We start from the raw sequence: 17,851 nt of genomic DNA, 5'->3' as shown, positions 1-17,851 counted from the left end.
CGACAATTGTCAAACATAAGGTGGAGGGGCTGCGGGAAAGTCGACTGCATGGATTTATTATTATTATTATTGTTATTACTTTTAAATCATCGCTGGACGATCGTAGCGGCTAACACATCCACTTTGTGTGACTAATCCAGCCGTTTTGCCGAGGAATATCCCCGAGAAAGTTGCCGGGATGGCGGTTCGGGAAACCGGGCGGTGATTCCCCTCCTTACCTTACCGGAGGAATAAGATCGATTGTTTCGGATGGAGCACTTTCTCTGGGATTTCACGCCGCGAGCGTGATCCACACCTAGCCGTGGGCACTTGGAGGTGGGATTTAGCCACAAAGACCCCTTGGCAGCACCGGACCCCAGCCCCCACCGCGTGTGTCCACGGGAAAATGGATAAACTGACAGTGATATCAGGGTGTCTCTTCCTCGCTGCAGAAGTCTTCGCCATCGCCAGCATCGCCAACCCGGACTGGATCAGCACCGGAGAGGCGGCCGGTAAGTCGTCAACGCCGCAAAAACTCTTTCACCGCTTAACTGCCTCGTGAGGACTGTTTCAAGGGGACATATGATGGAAAATTGACATTTTTAATATTTGTATACAAATGTATGGAATGTCCGCAGACCCATCAAGAGTGATAACAATTAAAACACCCTAAGATCCAACAAGATGGCGCCAAAGTCCTCTTGAGTCAAAAGCACAGCGGTCCCTTGTCTGACAAGTGCCCCCGATTTACAGTTTTTCGAGTTACAAGCCATCACTTGGTCTTTGTTTTCAAGTTACGAGCAAGCAGATACGCCGCCACTCATATGAAATCGCTCAATTCAGCTCAACTTTATTTCTAAAGCTCTTCAAAACACACACACACACAGTTGTAAAAAGTGCTGTGCATAATACAAATCTAACATAAAACACAATAAATAACAGCAATAATAATGATAGTAAATAAATACATTGAAGAATATTTATTTGTAATTAAAATGTACTTCTCTAAGCTCCTGCAGCGCCTACTTTGTCTTGAAACCAATATATATATATATATATATATATATATATATATATATATATGCCCCATACAATAAACAATGGTGTGAAATCACCACCCCTTTATCTTAATTAGCCGTATATGATTAAGGCAGGAAGTCGAATGACTGAGGATGTGTGACTTTTAATGAGGTCTCTTGGAAGCGAGCGACCTTCCACCTGGAGGATTAAACCACTCTGAGATGTGACTCACGGTGTCATTAATTTGGGCCGGAGGTGTTCAATGTACACAGAAGAACAAACAGAAGCAACAACAGCTACAAAAACGTCAGTTTTTTTTTTTTTTTTTTTAAATTTAAGTTATTCCTGTGTGATGTATTAGATGATTATTATACCTTGTCTATTTATAGACATTTTCTGAAATTTGAATGGTCATTACTCATGTTTTGTTTTGATTTAGGTGTTTATTTACATTGAATTAAAATTAATAAAAGCACATTTCAATTTAAGATAATTGAATGGTACTTTATATATATATATATATATAAAAAACATTCATCTTCTCCCTTTAGTCTGGTCTACTTGCAGTCAAAGAGGGACAACCTGTATTATAGTAGTGTTCATTTTAAAATATAAAATAAAAAAATAGGGGCTTATTTTAAGCCTCTCTAACATAATGCACAGTTTCAACAATAATGCTGTGCTTGGATATAAGGGGGAAAAACTATAGTTAAATAATGATTCAGTTCAAATTTATAGTACATGAAAGTAACAAAATATATATCTATAGTATTTAAAAACAAACCGTTCTGAAAGATTAAGTAAAAAATGTGTTGCACTTCAAAGTTAAATAGAACTGACCTGCACTTAACAAATGTACTCAACTGGATTAAAAAGAAAATGTTTAAACCACTGTAACATTAGGCACAGTTTGAAGACTTCATTCAGTGATCAGTGAGGAAAAAATAATTGATTGAATTTTGAAATAAGGCTGTAACATGACAAAATCTGGAGAAAGTCAAATGCTGCGACTTCATTCCAAATGCACTGTAGTGTCATTTTGTTCTGTATGCATAATATACAGGTGTCCTGTATATCTTCTCCATCCAGGCTCTCTGACTGTCGGCCTGGTCCGACAGTGCCAGACCATTCACGGCCGAGATCGGACCTGCATCCCGCCGCACATGCCCCCGGAGTGGGTCACCACCCTTTTCTTCATCGTGCTGGGCGTCCTCTCGCTGACCGTCACTTGCTTTCTGCTGGTCATGTCCCACTGGCGCCGGGAGGTCATCCGGTACGCACGCTGGATCGCCTTCACAGGGCGTAGGTGTCCCGTCGTTTCCTTCCTCTTCACTTAAATAGTGTACATCTGGAATCATCAATTATGTTATACAGTTGTGCTGCTTGTTGTTGATGTTCGCTGCCACCATCTAGCACTCATAACTGCAATTTTTGCCCGCAACTCAAGGCGGAAAAAAAAATCGGCTCGTTTCTCTAAAAACTCATCAATCGGGTCACTTATAAGTCGCTGTATCAATGTAATTGTATCTAAAATTCCCAGGTTTGTTTGTGTGCAACTGACAGCTACTTCTGTTCGACTCAGTGTTGTATCCGCTTTGTCCATATTTGGCTAAGACCGCCACCTTTTCTCCGATGAGTTGGCTCCATGTTGAAGACCCACTTGTGAGAGCACGCTGGCTCGGGTGCACTTCGCTAGTGATGTGGATAAGCTTGAGAAATTCGAATGACCCAATTTCAGGCCTCTCGGCAGAAAAACGTCTGGAACTTAGGAATGCGTGGATGACTTTAATTCATATTTCACGTTTTGCTGAGGCACCATCGAGACAATATTACATCCCAGATACTAGAAAAAGTTGATTTAGCAAAATATGTCCCCTTTAATAAGTACTCGTAATAATAAATAATGATAGTAATGACAAACTTTGCGAATGTCCCCATTGTCGGACTAATGAAGGTTATGTTTTCTTATAAAGTTCTCATGGACATACTTGCAAATTATCGTTCTAGATTTCAGGAAACGTTTTTTAATTAGTCGTGTAAAAAAATATAATATGATGATTATATAATAATTGATAGCTGGGATAGGCTCCAGCAGCCTGCGACCCGAGTGAGGATAAGTGGTAAAGAAAATGGATGGATGGATATAATAATTGTGGAATTATTAAAGTATTTAAAAACATTTTTGTAATTTATAATTATTTTGATTTGGATTTATTTTAATTATATTACAAATTGTAGTAGTGTTATAATACTTTCTATATCTTTTGGAAGAAAAAAATATATCTATATATATTATTGTGTAACCTTTTCATCACCATCATTACGTTTCAAATGATGAGGTCAGTGGTTCTCGAAATGGGGTCCCTGAGCCATAACTAGCGATATAATTTGCAATACATTATTATGCTATATCGCCTTAAAAAAAAAAGCACATATCTACATGTCGGGACTGGAAACCGTTTTCTTAAAAAATATATATATGAATTTCTTATTGTCATTTGATTACTTTTTCTCGAAAAATATCCCACTTTTCAAGTCCTGCGGCATCTAGGTGTACATGGTAGTTATGTTTAATTGACATCAAGGATAATGAGGGAGTCCTTGGAAAACTTTCTTTGGATCCAAGCAGTCTGAGAAGCCCTGGCTTTTGAATTGATTTCCTTTTCCCCATGTGTTGCTCAAATGATGCCGCTAAATGAATACAGTATGTAACTTGGTATGTTCTCCTAATGGCTTCAATGTTTTCCCACAGCATCCAAAGAGGAATCCCTATTTTAATAGTAATGCTCTCCTCCTTTTCTTCTTCTGTCAGTGGTCCTGTTCTGTATGGCCGCCCTCATTTTCCCAATCGGCTTCTACGTCAATGAGGTTGGAGGACAGCCATACAAGCTGCCCAACAACACCGGGGTGGGTTCCTCCTATGTGCTCTTTGTCCTGTCCATATTTTTCACCATCGTGGGCCTGCTGTTCGCCGGGAAGGTTTGCTTGCCCGGTTGACATACTTTACGCACGGCAACACTTTGCCATTTGGAGGCCGAAAATGCAAACCCTTCCCCCCCCCCCCCCTCTTGAGAGGCTTGGCACGCCACTTACGATTGGATCGGGAGCTACAGCCGTCCATCTGTTTGTTCAGAGGGAGTGAGAGCCGTCCTGAAGGAGTGCACATGTAGGGGAATTTTGAAAGGAAGGATTTAATACGTCAGCTCAGCGCCCAGCTGTATCATCGACCATCTTAAGAAGGAAAGAGATAACCTCTATCACCCCATTAACGAAAACTGGGACAAGTGCGATTGGAAGAACTGATGTGTGAAAATTCAGTCTGTAACATTCGGTGACATTGATTTCACTTTCTTTTTTATATTTATTGTTCTTGTTTTATAATTCATTTTTTTTTTTTAAATAAAAATGTCTAATATATTCCAGTGTATAGCCACCATTAACGTGTAGAGATCAAATTGCCTAAAAGAGCGCTCAACCTTAAACTACGAGCATTCATTTGGTGCTTTAGTTGAGGATTTTAGCGATCATTTTTGATTTAATGGGAACAAATACCTGAAAACAGTGAATCCCTCCTATTCCGCTAGTAACTGACACCCCCCCCCCCCCCAAAAAAAAGGGCCACCAATTTGATACAGACGTCTGCAATAACAAATTTGCTTAAATCACACTTAATTGTATGTAGAGGTGCAACGATTAATCAACAACGAATTGATGAGCAAATTAATCACCTATTTTGATAATCAATTAAGCCATCGTTTAAGGTAACATTGTCCAAATCCAATATGCTTTTACTTTGGAAAACAATTATGAACATGGCATGTTACGGACCAAACCAGTAACTGAATTATAATGAATTCATGTTTGTGCATTTTCTGATAACGGCTCATATCTCCAAAATCTTGTAAGTCGGTCACTTGTACCTCAAGGCACCACTGTAGTGATACTGCTTTGACCTGAGCACAAAACTGTGAATATGTGACTTTTTTAGTGAATAACAGAGGATAGCCCCCCTCCCCACAAGAAAAAAAATTATCTATGAATAGGTGGCTTTGCGGATGTCGTACCATGAATATGCAGGAGTACACTGTATTAGAAAAAAAAAATAGCGTTTTTTTTTTTTAAAAAAGCAACTGAAATAAACATTATTTTCTGTGTCATAATGGATGTGACTAAGGTGTATTATTTTGAAAGTAAAAGCAATTTTTTTGCTCCCAAAACTTGTTTGCCCCCTTTGTATCAGCAAAATCAACTCAACGTTTGCAAACTTCACTGAATATCTCCGGCTGGAATGAAGTACATTTACAGAAATAGCTGCACAAAGTGCTATTCTATGTAAGCGTGGTTATTTGAACTAAAACAGACTCTTTACAGGTCTATTGCGTTGTATTATATATCATTAAAAAACAACAACTTCCAAATCCATAATTCCTGAAGCGTGTCAGATCAATTCACGTAGAAAAAAACTGTTCTGTTTTCTGTATCTCTAATGAGGCAGAGCTTCACCATATCCTCGCACCTACTCCCCCTCCTCCTTTGTCTGCACAGGATCTTAAGGTTGCCATGGGAACGTCATCGGCTGTGGCAATAGTATATCTTTATGAAAAGATCCAGCAGGAGGAATCCAGTCGTGCGCGCGTGTATCTGTGCGTGTTAAAGTTCACGTGTAGCTTCACCGTTCAAAGTTCTCTTTGACGTTCGACGCGAACGCGACAGACACAAACGTTTCTATTTTAAGGCCCGAGTGTAGTTTCATGCGAGCGAGCCAAGAGATGAAGTGAGAGCACACGGAGGCAGGATTTATCTTTATCTGCTCGTTTATTTGCTTGTCTTCTTGTGCAAAGACAAATACACAAAGACTGTGATTGTGTTTTGTGCAGACGGGGGAAAAAGAATGTGAGCAACAGACGTTACATCCCAGATCTCACCACCAAATGCGTGCAATTTATTGTTGAGAATGCTAATTACTATTCCAACATACTCAGCTGCGTCCCTGCTTTTTGTTTGCAAATGTTGCACTGGTTAGGAAAACACACGACGTACGGCAAACGAGGGCAACTCTGGTGTCACAATGTAAAAAAAAAAAAAAAAAAAAAGGGTCCAGTGACAATCCCAGCTTGAATGCTCACGCCAGAAAAAGCAGAAGAAATATTTGAAAAATGTCTTTAAGCTGTTTAATGCTACTACCAGTTGACGTTCACTGTCAAACTAAACATAAAGCAAAGACAATTACACATTGTATATTTCAAACAACAACAAATTGTATGTCTGCTACTGTTGCGAGTTACGTTGGTATGGAGACCTTAATATGAAGAAGCTTTTGACTGAAAAGGCTTCGCAAAAAACGCAGAATCGGCTTGAGAATTTGAGGGAAGATGTTTTTTTTTTAACATATTTTTGAATGGGACCTTTTCAGAGGGAGAGGGGCTCCTTTCCTTTTCTATTTTGAGTGGGACTTATTTTCTCAGTGTCTTTTTTTGCCATAGTACTAGCGTGACTACCAACTACAGGAGACTAATTCCTTGTATGTTTTAACATACTTGGCCACTAAAGAGGATTCTGAAAATGAATACATAGATAAAATTGTGTTGAAGACAAGTTAAATACTGAATGAATCTTAACTTTGTCAATTAGTATGAGTAAAGTGAAGTCCAGTCACTCATTTAACCAGTTTGATTAAGTTCTACTTCATGCTTGGGTGGAGACATAGTGAGCTGTTAATGGTTATTGAGCTCAGTGGACGGCCTTGTAAGAAGTATGCGTCCTCACAGACGTAATTTAAAGTGCATGGGACTGTACAGGAGGAGGAACCAGTCCGACCCCCTGGAGGTAGCGTCCTTCCTAATGGATGAGCTAATTCACTGGAAATAAAATGCAAAGGTATTTGTAAAATATTCATAAAATATGTATACTGTACATTTACCAATTATGTATTTTAGTAAGAATTGGCTTATGACTCTTAAATAAGACAAATTACAACTAAGGTTGTCAATTGATTCTTTTCTTCAAAAAACAAAAACAGATCACATATGTATTTTGATTAATCTCAATTAATCAGAGACAATAAGGGGCAGGTGTATGAGCCTTTTACTTTTTATTTAAACTCGAAACACTGGGGGAAACGTTTATTCTATATTTAGCCTATCAGTCTTACTCGGTAATAAAACACGAGGCATACACAAACAAATAAAGGAATAAAAAAAATTATGAATTAAAACACACATAACACAGTAACACAAAAGGAAAAACATACAGACTGAACATACAGACAAGATGGCAGTTTCGTCCATTTGCTACTCTTCGCCCATTACTGACTTGATTATTTCTGCTCTTTTCACTTTGGCTGCTTCCTTAAAATTGTTGATGGCCTCGTTACATGATTTGATCTGCAAGTGAAGAAAACACAGGATTAGATACACAGGCAATTACAGGAGTGTAAATGTGGGTGTTTGCAGAAGCTCATGTTCAAACTATAACTCAATATTTTATTTGAGTTAAGTTAAAAGTAAATAAAAATCTCATGTCAAGCATTACACAAGCAACATACAATTTCAAATTTCTTCCTCTCCTTCATCAGCTTGAAAAACTCTTCCACAGTCAGATCTTCCTCTTTCTTCTTCAGGGCAACAAAGTAGCAGGAAGGTGAATGTGTTATGTGCTCTTTTCTGTCAAGAAATGGAGACACAAATAAGCAGTTGTATACTTGTTTGGTTTTAGGCGAAAATTCATCTTAGAGATGAAAGTCCTTTTGTTGCTTGCAAACACAGAGCAAAAACCATTACTATTATGTTGCACAAGGCAACACGGTAACGTAGTGGTTCACATGTCTGCCTCACAGTTCCGAGGTTTTGGGTTTAAGTCTCATCTGTGGTCTTCCTGTGTGGAGTTTGTATGTTCGCCCCATGCTTGAACCTGTTCTCATGGCTGGATGGATGGATACATTGTGAATGGTTGTCTAAATGTATCCAGGGTGTCCAAAGTTAGCTTGCATAGGCTCCAGATCTTCCGTGACCATAACAAACAAACAAACTATAAAAAAAAATGTTGTGGACATTTCTCCTGTGTTACTGTGTCAAAAGGAGTACACACAAAAAAACAAAAACAAACCGCACAGCCTGATTTAAAGTTGTGCAAAAGTCACTATTTTATTTCGCGTAGTAATGCGTCCATCTTACTCCGGGTCATCGTCGGGCTCCCAGCCTTCCAACTCTTTAAGGCAAAAGAAGCACATGGCGATGTCCGGGCTGTTGTCTGACGGCGTGTGGATGAAGCCAGCCTTTGCCATCTGTGGAAACACAACAATGGACAACGTTTGAAGATAGTGCTGGGGCGATATGGCTTTTCTTCTCCCAAAAATCTGATTTCTGATTTAATAACTAGACTTTCCCTTTTGCTTATAGAAAAGGTAAATGATAATAAAATTATTGGGATTGGTCTTTTTTTTATCCTCTCATTTTGGTTACGAACTCTTTCCATTTTGAATGTTATGCTGTTCGACAGCTAAGGTAGGTCGTTAGCTCACGGTTTGTCAAAAATGGAAGACTCACGTTTTCGGGTGTGCAAATGCAGTCTTTGTCGAACGGCCACCCTTCGTAAGTCTTCAGCCTATTTTCATAAAATAACATTTTCAACTCTTCGTCCTGAAATAGCTCCATTTGGTGCTTCGGCCACCTTTCGTGAACAATGTTTCGTCGTAACGGAAAAGCGTTTTCAATTCACAGCGCCTTTACATAAGTCTGTTTTGATTGGATGAGAAAGACGCTTTTCTTCTTCGGGGATAGCAAACACGGAAGTGTGTTTGCTATCCCCGAAGTCCCCGTGTATGTGGACACCCAGTGGTCACTTCGCTCAACGTTTGTGTCTCCCTTGTCTAAAAGTTGAGAAGTAATCCAGTACGTGGCGGTAATGAGTCTTAACGCTATTGGCCAACTTTCATTAAAGAAAGAAAGAAGAAGAATAGCTCAACTGCTATTGGTCCGAATTCGACCCGCGGATCTCTCAGTGGGACTTTCGCATCCGGTGTAAACATCCAGCGTCCAATGATGACACCCGCAGCAGCACGAAATATGTATTTTACTCCACATTTGACATTGAAGTTGATTCCACACGTTTAATACCATTTGCCGGTGGCTATGGAAGGAAGGTGTGTGGTTGAGACGCTGACAGAGTTTGGCTTTTCGTCGGAGTCATGCAGCCTGAGAGTGGGAGCCGATGTGTTCCTCTCCACTGGAAGCGACGAGGTTTATGTCTTCAGCGACCAAAACAGAGAGTTAAAGGCAAGTTTGGGATGTGTTTGTAAAAAGTGTTGAAGTAACTATAACAAGTTAAAAAAATTTTTTTTAGAAAATAAGTTGGACTATGATATGAATAAAGTATTTTCTTCGAGAAAAAGGAACAAAGTTACAATCATCGGGAATAAAGTCTCTTTTTTTTTAAAATTATGATTTTTAAAGTCAGAGTTTAAAGTGGGACGAAAGGTATATTTCAAATAAATTATTAGGTTTTTTATTTACTTATTGTAATATTATTACTTTTGTTCCAGAAAAGACACCTTTATTCTCTTAAAAAGTAGGACTGTTCTCGAAAAAGAATTTTTTTTAAAGAATGAATATAGTAACTATAGTATAGTAACACTTTATTCCTGTAGTTGTACTATATGATTTTTTTTTTTGTAAAAGAAACAACTTTATTCATGCAGGGATGTCAGATTTATGAAATGGCTAATGTAGCTGCTCTCTGTTGCAGCCATGTCGTTAGTGCAAGCAATGATGGATGTACAAGCAGCAATACTTTGAACTATGGAAGAAAAAAGGACAATTAAAAATCAGTTTCAAAAAGAAAATCCTGAGCAGTTACCTTGATATAACCAATGAAACCAATTAACCGCCCAGCCCTCCTATTAATTTGACTTCTGCAGGCCATCATCCTCTTTCCTGGTCCTGTGAGGGACCTGGTCATGAATGAAGACAAGCAGACCCTCTATGTGGCCTGCTGCAGTGGTGTTTACTGCATCGGTTTGTCATCTTTGCCGCCCAGGTTCGAACTCTTTTATATATCTACCCACATACTCTGATTATATCCAATACAGGAGCTGCTTAATACTAATCACTTTTACAAAGAGAATAATATTCAGTTTATATTGACAGTGTAAGAGAGCTACAGTCAAAACTCTCTGGTTGTAGTGGTATACTGTCGAACTGAAATGTGTCAAAGTTACTGACTGACTGACATTTTATTTACCACAATAAGGTAACTTCGTTTATGTGTCTATGCCAGCGACGTGTAGTGACAGGCAAACAATTCAATGCTCTTCCAGTAGATGCCTATGGTCCATAATTAACTTGTGTATCCACATTGTAGGACATTTTTGTTTGATGCGACGTGCGATTTTTGCACTGTAAATTATGTGGGCCGTGCTTAATAAAGTTTGTGAAACACTGCCCTCATGTAAGTGTTCTCTCTTCTGCTCAGGGTTCAAAGCTCCAGAGCGTCCTCTATTGTGCCTCATATGAAAATATCTGGCGAGCATCTGGTTATCAGAGAAGAGGGAGTATTAGCCCTACTCTTGGTCAACTCTGTGCTCCTGAACCTTAGGCTGACAAAGACATCCTGGCTGTTGACACGCTACAAAATAGCCGAAGAGTCAATATTGGGCAGCTATGAAAGACTTGGCTCATGTAAAGCGCCAGTGGTGTCAGACTCAGGGCATCATATCACAGATGAGCGGAGCGAGAGGAGGCCAGTGCTGTTTTGTGTCCACTCTGCAGCTGCACCGTCCTCATCAAGCTTACCAAGTGGTCACGTCTGCCTTGAGCCGGTCCTCTTTAAAGTCCTATTCGGGATTGACGCAGCCTTAGCCAAATCACCGGTTATCTTTTGCGGTCTGCCGGACGGCCGTCTGTGTTTCGCCGCTCAACGTCTACCGGGATCACAGCTCAGAGTCCTTCACAGCCTCGAGCAACCTGTTGTGTTTGTCGGTGCCTCTGCTGGGACTCGAACAGATCCTGCGGAATGTTTGGTTGCGCTGGGCGAACAAGGTAAAGTTGTGCTGGTCACATCCAAGCGAGCAGGACCGGAAGGAGGAGGCATCACAGCTGCTTTTACCGAGGTGTGTGTGCCCGGACCTGTGGTGTGTGCCTGTCTCGATAAACGTTGCCTGTACTACAGCACTGGTTCGGACCTGCTGGTACTGGATCTGTCACAGGCCTCCGCCGGAGGATCCGAGGCGGCAAAGGGGCAGGCAGGGTCTCAGAAAAGTGCTGCTGCGCCTCAGAATGTCATCAGTTTAAATGTGTGTAGAGTCATTGCCTTGACAAAACATGCATGGAACACCGACGGTAAGGAAATTTGGTAAATTATGAAGTTTGACATCAAATTGAATGTCTTAGCTTCTCAGTGGGACGGTCCAATTCGGTTCACCTGGGTTTTATAGTGCATTTTAGGGTTATCATGAAATATCCCTTACTTTTTGTGAGTAGTGAATCGCAAGGAAATTGTTTTTTTTTAAAATTATTATTGTAATAATCGATCAGTCTGTCGATTATTTTTCTACTAATCGATGCGTCAGTTAAAAAATGTTTTATAAATTCAATCCTTTTATTAAAAAAATGGGACATTATTTCAAATTGACATTGGAGAAAATGCACAAACAAAATTCAGTTACTGGTTTTGTCCGTAATGTCAAAAAACAGACAAAAATGCAAAAAAAGCAGATGTTTGTAAATGTTTTATTTAGATTAAACACAAAGCTAATCAGTCTATTGTCATGGAGGACTACAGAAATATGAGATTAAGTTACTGTTGAGAGGGTGAAATAAATAGATTTCTGACAATTTTCAATTCTCTAAACGATTGATCGATCAAAATAGTTCTCGATGAATTTGATAATCAATTAGTTGTTGATTAATTGATCAGTTTTTGCACCTCTACATTTTGGTCATGTGTTTTTATGAAAAATATGTTACAACCTAAAATCCATGATGTGTCTAGCGACCTGCAAATGCAATAGTCTAATAAATATTGTATGTATGTATTTTTTCTTATAGTTATGCACTTAGCTACTAATGACAACTATGCACAGTGACTGAACATGCTCGAAAATAAGAGTTCGTCAGTGCTTGCCTTTGACTGCGGATAGGCATAATAATTGATTAATTTTTTTTAAAGAATTGTGTGCAATCGATCGTTGATTTATCGTGCCTGGAAGCAAGAGGCAAAATGAACGATGACTTGGAAGAAGGCAAACATGATATCAGCTGCGGGAGGTTGAGCTACATCCACGCAGGCTTTATTCTGCTCAACACATTTATCTAAACAGGAGTTCAGAACATTCAGAGTGAGGTTTTTTTCCATCCCTCTAAAAATAATAGTTAAAAACAATCAATTCATTGATTAAATTTCCCCGTAGTCGATCAAGGACTTCCCTAGTTTAAACCCTATATCTCATAAGTTCTTGATTATTTCTATTTGGTGTATCTGTGTCCTTTTTCAAACCGAATTGAGAGAACAGCTCTTTCTGTACCAGGTAGCGTTCAGCTGCTGGGACTGTCCTGCAGGGGGCAGCTCCAGAGGATTAGTTTGCCTGTTGGGTTGCAAGATGGCGGTTCGTCTCAGCCTCCTTCTTCACATGTTGGTCGCAGCATCAGAGATGTCCTGTCAGCTATTGGAGACGTTTATGAAAGGTACGCCTTCGGTATGTCTTTTTTGACAATTATCCAATTTAATCCGGGACTGTACCGAGTAAACTAGTAACAACTGACTCATCTACTCATACCTGATTTTAAAGTCATTCTTTAGTTCATTTTGTCCATAGTGTGTTTGTTTAAATACATTTTCAAACAAAGAAGTGTGTCTTAATAAGCTAAAGTGGGGTTTAAGACAAGGCCTGTAAAGTGCGGTAAACTCCAGGGGGATTAATTTGAAAAGAGACGGCTCATAGTTTGTAGTTTGGGCTAAAAATGTATCATTTGTGACACCAGTCTTTGAAGTTTTCTGATACACCTTATAGGTTTGAATGTGTTTATAGCATGTGGGAGGGGGTAACACTACATGGGGGGAAAAAAAAAAATCTCTGTCGCGGGTTTACACCTATTGCAGGTGGGTCTGGAACGTATCAAATCCAATGTGTTACTCTATGTAGGCAAACCTATGTAAAATGTGTCATTAACAAATCGAGCTAACTTGAAATGGATTGATCTTTCCTTTAGATCATCAGTGCTGGAAGCGTCAATCAAATCCAGAAACCAAACACTTAAACACTTGAATCAGGTGCTCAACATCAGCTTCTTATTGAACACCGAAGCAGACGGCAGGACGCTCGCGCCCGTTCAGGAGAAACCAATTCGTTGTCACGCCACTGCCAGCTGGAGCACATTGCTTCAGAAAGACTCTTTGAACTTGAAATGCGTTCTGGATAATGGAAGTTCTTATGTTCTGGAGCGAGGATGGACACTAAACATCACAGCGTTCCCTATGTGCGACTCCCCCGAGGGGGAAAGCTGCTCCAAACATTATTCATTCCCATTCCATAATCTTCACCCAGGGGAGAAACTGGAGATTTTCGTGCCACTGGCTACAGCAGGAGACTTGTCGGTCCCTTGTAGTGTTTCCTGCTCTCTCACGTTCTCATTTTCAGGTCTCCTCGGAGAGGAGGCAGTGACAGAACTGCCACAGGGTGGTCTTGTCAGTTTGCCGTTGAACACACTGATGGTGGATTGGTTACACGTTCTGCGGGTGCTCAGTCCAGCAGACGCTAAGAGAAACGCCACATCTCAACCTTACGACGTCACCGTGGCGGACACCATCCGAGCTTTTTTGAAATCAGGCTGCGGCGTAGAAAGGGACGCAGGGAACGAGCAGCATTCTGCAACCATTAAGGTGTCATCTCAGTTACTGAGGGACATGTTGAAACCTTCAGAGGGAAGCCCTGAGGAATCCGAAGCGATGTCTCCTAATGTGTGCATCTCACTGCTGGACTGGCTCCTCTGTGAAGGCCACGGAGGGGTGAAGATGCAAGGAGACAAGATGGCGCTCACCAGCCCAGTGGTCCATGCTCGAGCTCCCAACGGGCACATGATAAAGCTCACGGCAAAAGAGGTAAAAAGCTCGTTTTTGTGTGTGGCAAATAAGGCTGAAACGATGAATCAAATCACTTTAATAATTCAACTACAAAAAATGTGGAAACTGAATCTCTGCCTTGAAGCCTTGCAGTGAACATTATTCCACACGGACGAATGTTACTTGTAGACTCACGCACCACACCTTGAAGAAATAGGCTGGTGTGGTAGCAGCGAGCCAGGAGGAAAGCGTGCGTAAAAGACAGAATGCGCAATGTGTCTCCTGCAAAGCAGACCTGGCTTACACAACAGCAAGTCTACAATGACTAACACAAGGTATCCATGTTAGCCAATTTGATTTAGCCGACCAGAACATATTCGTAAAGCCTCCACATAGTGGTCAAGGATAGACACAGCTGTCGGTGCACTTTCAACCAATTTATTGAACAAACGGTAACAAAACAAACATGTAAGTGGCACATTCATACACAAGCTGCTACGGGCACGACTGAGGTCCAGGCACTCAAGACGCAGACTGGCTAACGGATTAGCCAGTTAACAAGCAGCCGCTAACCTGAGCTCACAACAGCCAACTCGACACTCTCATTTGCTGACTCCATGTCACTCACCAGGCAAAGAGGGAAAGTAAACCCAAATTCTTTTTGAAAGAATATGTGGTATGTGGCATCACGAGTCTAAACACGGCATTCTGATTGATATTACGTCCGTGGGAGAAGAATGAAACCTTAATGAATCAATTTTCATCCAGCTCAGAGGACCGCCACGTTTGGCCATATTGCCCTCTGCTGTCGACCGAAATTAACATCACAATGTCTCTCGCGCTTGCGTTGTGAATGTCACATGACCAGACCTGGAAAACAGATAGCGGACTCCCTGTGTATGCTGCGATAACGAGCTAACTACGGGTTGATGACACGATGGTTTGAACAAAATTTTAGAACGTTTGGGTTCAAACCATCATGTTGCTAGTGGGGATGGGGCACCTCTGACCTCACTAAATTCAATGTATTTGAATGTTTTGTATTTAGTTGCCCTTTAAAAACAACAATAATACCTGCACCTCACGTGCACATTTTGTTGTTCAATTATTAAAATAAATTTTTATTCGATTACACAATTAATCTCAAGGATAATCAAGAGAATCATAGATTTTATTGATAGATTTTATAGATTAGATTAGATTTCGATAGTTGCAGCCCTAGTGGCAAAACGGTATGTGTGATGGAGTTGTGACTTTCCTGTGCAGGTTAACCGAGCACAGGACCGTGCTGTGGAGCAGGAGGAGCCCCTGGCCATCGTGGAAGTTCAGATTGAGAGCTCCTCATTGGCAGATGTTTGTGGAACGCATCATGCAGTCCTGCGGAGAGTACAGGTTACAAACCATCTTTTTGATTTGGACACTTCTTGACTGGCCATTACTCATATTTTGTTATGATTTTGGTGTTTGCTGTCCTCGAGATACAAGTCTAATGAGTTAGAAAATTATATCAAATTTAAGATAATGAAAAGATTATTTAAAAGAAAGCATTGGTCTCCCAGAAATACATGTGTAATGAACAGAAGAGTAAATCAATATTTGGGGGACATCCTGTAGATGAGAGACGAGGCAATTTATTACGAGTTAAGTATATTTTTCTACTTCTTAGAATGAACATCTTTTGTGCTTTGATACAGAATTTATTGCAGAAGGCACCTGACAAGCCTTCTTCCACAATCAAGATGCAGAGTTTATGTGTGAGAGAGGCTCTACAGCGTGCAGAGGTAAGTCTTGCAATTTATTGCTAATTCATGTAATGATAGAGTTAAGAAATGTGTTAAACTTCTTTAGCTCATTATACTTCATTTCACGTGTCTTACTCTAATTAATACAGTATGCTGACTTTCTGTTCTTTGTATCAGAAACTGTTACGGCAGCTCCGGCAAAGTCGAATCTCCTGCACCTTTGGTGAGGGTGTGTCCATGGGCAAGGTGACATCATGTCTTCTCAATGTGTATGAAGAACTCAGAGGAAATGAAAATTCTCTGCTTATTATTTAACATCTGTCCCAGCAGAGCCGACGCACTGTGCCTTTTATATATATATACACACACACACACACACACACACACACACACACACACACACACACACACACACACACACACACGCACACGCAGATGAGTGTGGGAAGAATTTGTGGCTTGACTTATTATATTACAGCTTATCTGTAAGTAAGCAATTATTTGGTTCTGGACTTGTGACCTTACAATAAATGAAAAGAGCTACTCTATCTTTCTGAGCTATCCCTTTCATTATTGCGTGACCCACCCATCCATCCATCCATCCATCCATTAGTTCATTTTTATTTTTTATTTTTTAAGTGCTTGTCCTCATTAGGGTCAGTGGGTGAGCTGGAGGGAGTCTATCCCAGCTGGTTTTGGTCGAGAGGTGGGCTACATACGGGACCGTTTGCCAGCCAATTGCAGGGCACATATGGACAAGCTACCATTCACACTCCAATTCACACCTGTGGGCAATTTAGAGATTTCAATTAACCTGAAATGTATTTTTTTGGAAAGTGGGAGTCAGCTGGACCTGCTCTATGTGACCTGACTTTATTTCATCTATACGTCACAGTAAAATTAATATACTGTATTTTATATACTCCCTAGTATCTAATACTCAAGGTCAACATGTACACAGAATTTAGTAGAAAATTGTACTACATTTATTGTATTTGCTCAATTCAACTTGAAATAGACATGAAAACACTATATTTTATTTGGATACCAAAACACTATCGATGTAATTGGGCGTGACTCATTTCATGGCAAAGCACAGAGCTGTTTCAACTGAAACCAAAATTTGTTTTAATTACTGTGCAATAACGTTGATACAGAAATCCTATTATATTCTACCAAGTAGATGTTTCCATAAATGTGCCCAAAATAAATCCAGATGACACGAATACTGTTTATTAAAGGCGCACCAGTACTTCAAATGTCAACTGTATTCCAGTAGGGGGCAGCATATTACTGTAAGATTTGTATCAATCAGTCAAGTCAGTAAAAACATTAGGACAGTCTAGTGAGGGTAAGGGGTTCAGAAAGCGGATGGACGGATGTAACTGCTCACGAGTGTACATTTTTGTTGTTGAACAAGCATTACACTTGATAAATAAAAAGAAAAATCTCATAAAATAACGTTTCATATTTTTTTGGTTTTTTTTATAACTACGCTTTTACAAATCAGCAACAACGCAAAGCTGACTGACTGCAAAGACCATGTTTATTTGTTTTCACTTTTATTCTTAATCTCTCTTAATCTCTAATTTGACTTCCTACTGCTGTTACTGTTTGCTGCACTTGTAGTCACACATGTAGTCTGTTTTTTGTTGTTGTTGTTGTTGTTTTTTTTTTTTTATAGTACTTTTTTTAAAAAAAAAGTACGATTTCATACAAAAGGCTTTGATCTGTGATTTGAAAAAGAAAAGCTGCATTCTTTTGTTACTTGGAAAAGGGGAAAAACAAAGCATTATTGTGGTAAAATATACCATTTTCCCCCACAAAATTATGAGAACACATTGCACATAGGGTAAACTTTGACATTGGTAATCATAACACTGGTTTGAGGTGCCTCAACTACAACAGGTATAAGTGTAATGTGGGAAGGTGTCCAATTTGCATTACAATGTGACCCTACAACCAAAACATAGACCATTGCTACGAACCCCCTTTGTCTACATCGCCAAAAAAAGGGAGAGGCAGTGAATAAAAATACACTGAGACAAGAAAAAAAA

The 17,851-nt window shown here is 39.9% G+C and overlaps 3 protein-coding genes across 3 annotated transcripts; 2 read left to right on the top strand and 1 right to left on the bottom strand.

The window, feature by feature from the left end:
• The first annotated feature begins 186 nt into the window (after positions 1–186).
• On the top strand, positions 187–4,074 carry LOC133418117 (uncharacterized protein C16orf52 homolog B-like). The gene is made up of 3 exons (XM_061706504.1): positions 187–491; positions 2,089–2,301; positions 3,812–4,074. The coding sequence occupies exons 1-3, from the start codon at positions 386–388 to the stop codon at positions 3,994–3,996; spliced, it is 504 nt and encodes a 167-aa protein (XP_061562488.1). The 5' UTR covers positions 187–385; the 3' UTR covers positions 3,997–4,074.
• A 2,003-nt stretch (positions 4,075–6,077) lies between these two features.
• Positions 6,078–8,721, bottom strand: birc5a (baculoviral IAP repeat containing 5a). The gene is made up of 4 exons (XM_061706338.1): positions 8,544–8,721; positions 8,172–8,281; positions 7,544–7,661; positions 6,078–7,382 (listed from the first exon to the last, which is right to left on the bottom strand). Exons 1-4 carry the CDS (start codon positions 8,649–8,651, stop codon positions 7,290–7,292), a joined length of 429 nt encoding a protein of 142 aa, XP_061562322.1. The 5' UTR covers positions 8,652–8,721; the 3' UTR covers positions 6,078–7,289.
• A 302-nt stretch (positions 8,722–9,023) lies between these two features.
• faap100 (FA core complex associated protein 100) lies at positions 9,024–16,321 on the top strand. The gene is made up of 8 exons (XM_061706194.1): positions 9,024–9,272; positions 9,914–10,032; positions 10,468–11,333; positions 12,521–12,677; positions 13,203–14,091; positions 15,319–15,444; positions 15,747–15,833; positions 15,972–16,321. The coding sequence occupies exons 1-8, from the start codon at positions 9,129–9,131 to the stop codon at positions 16,107–16,109; spliced, it is 2,526 nt and encodes an 841-aa protein (XP_061562178.1). The 5' UTR covers positions 9,024–9,128; the 3' UTR covers positions 16,110–16,321.
• Positions 16,322–17,851: the final 1,530 nt, after the last annotated feature.

Source organism: Phycodurus eques, chromosome 19, assembly GCF_024500275.1.
Source record: "Phycodurus eques isolate BA_2022a chromosome 19, UOR_Pequ_1.1, whole genome shotgun sequence".
Taxonomy (NCBI): domain Eukaryota; kingdom Metazoa; phylum Chordata; class Actinopteri; order Syngnathiformes; family Syngnathidae; genus Phycodurus; species Phycodurus eques.
Note: the sequence above shows the minus strand (reverse complement) of the source record. Positions and strands in the feature narration are given on the sequence as shown.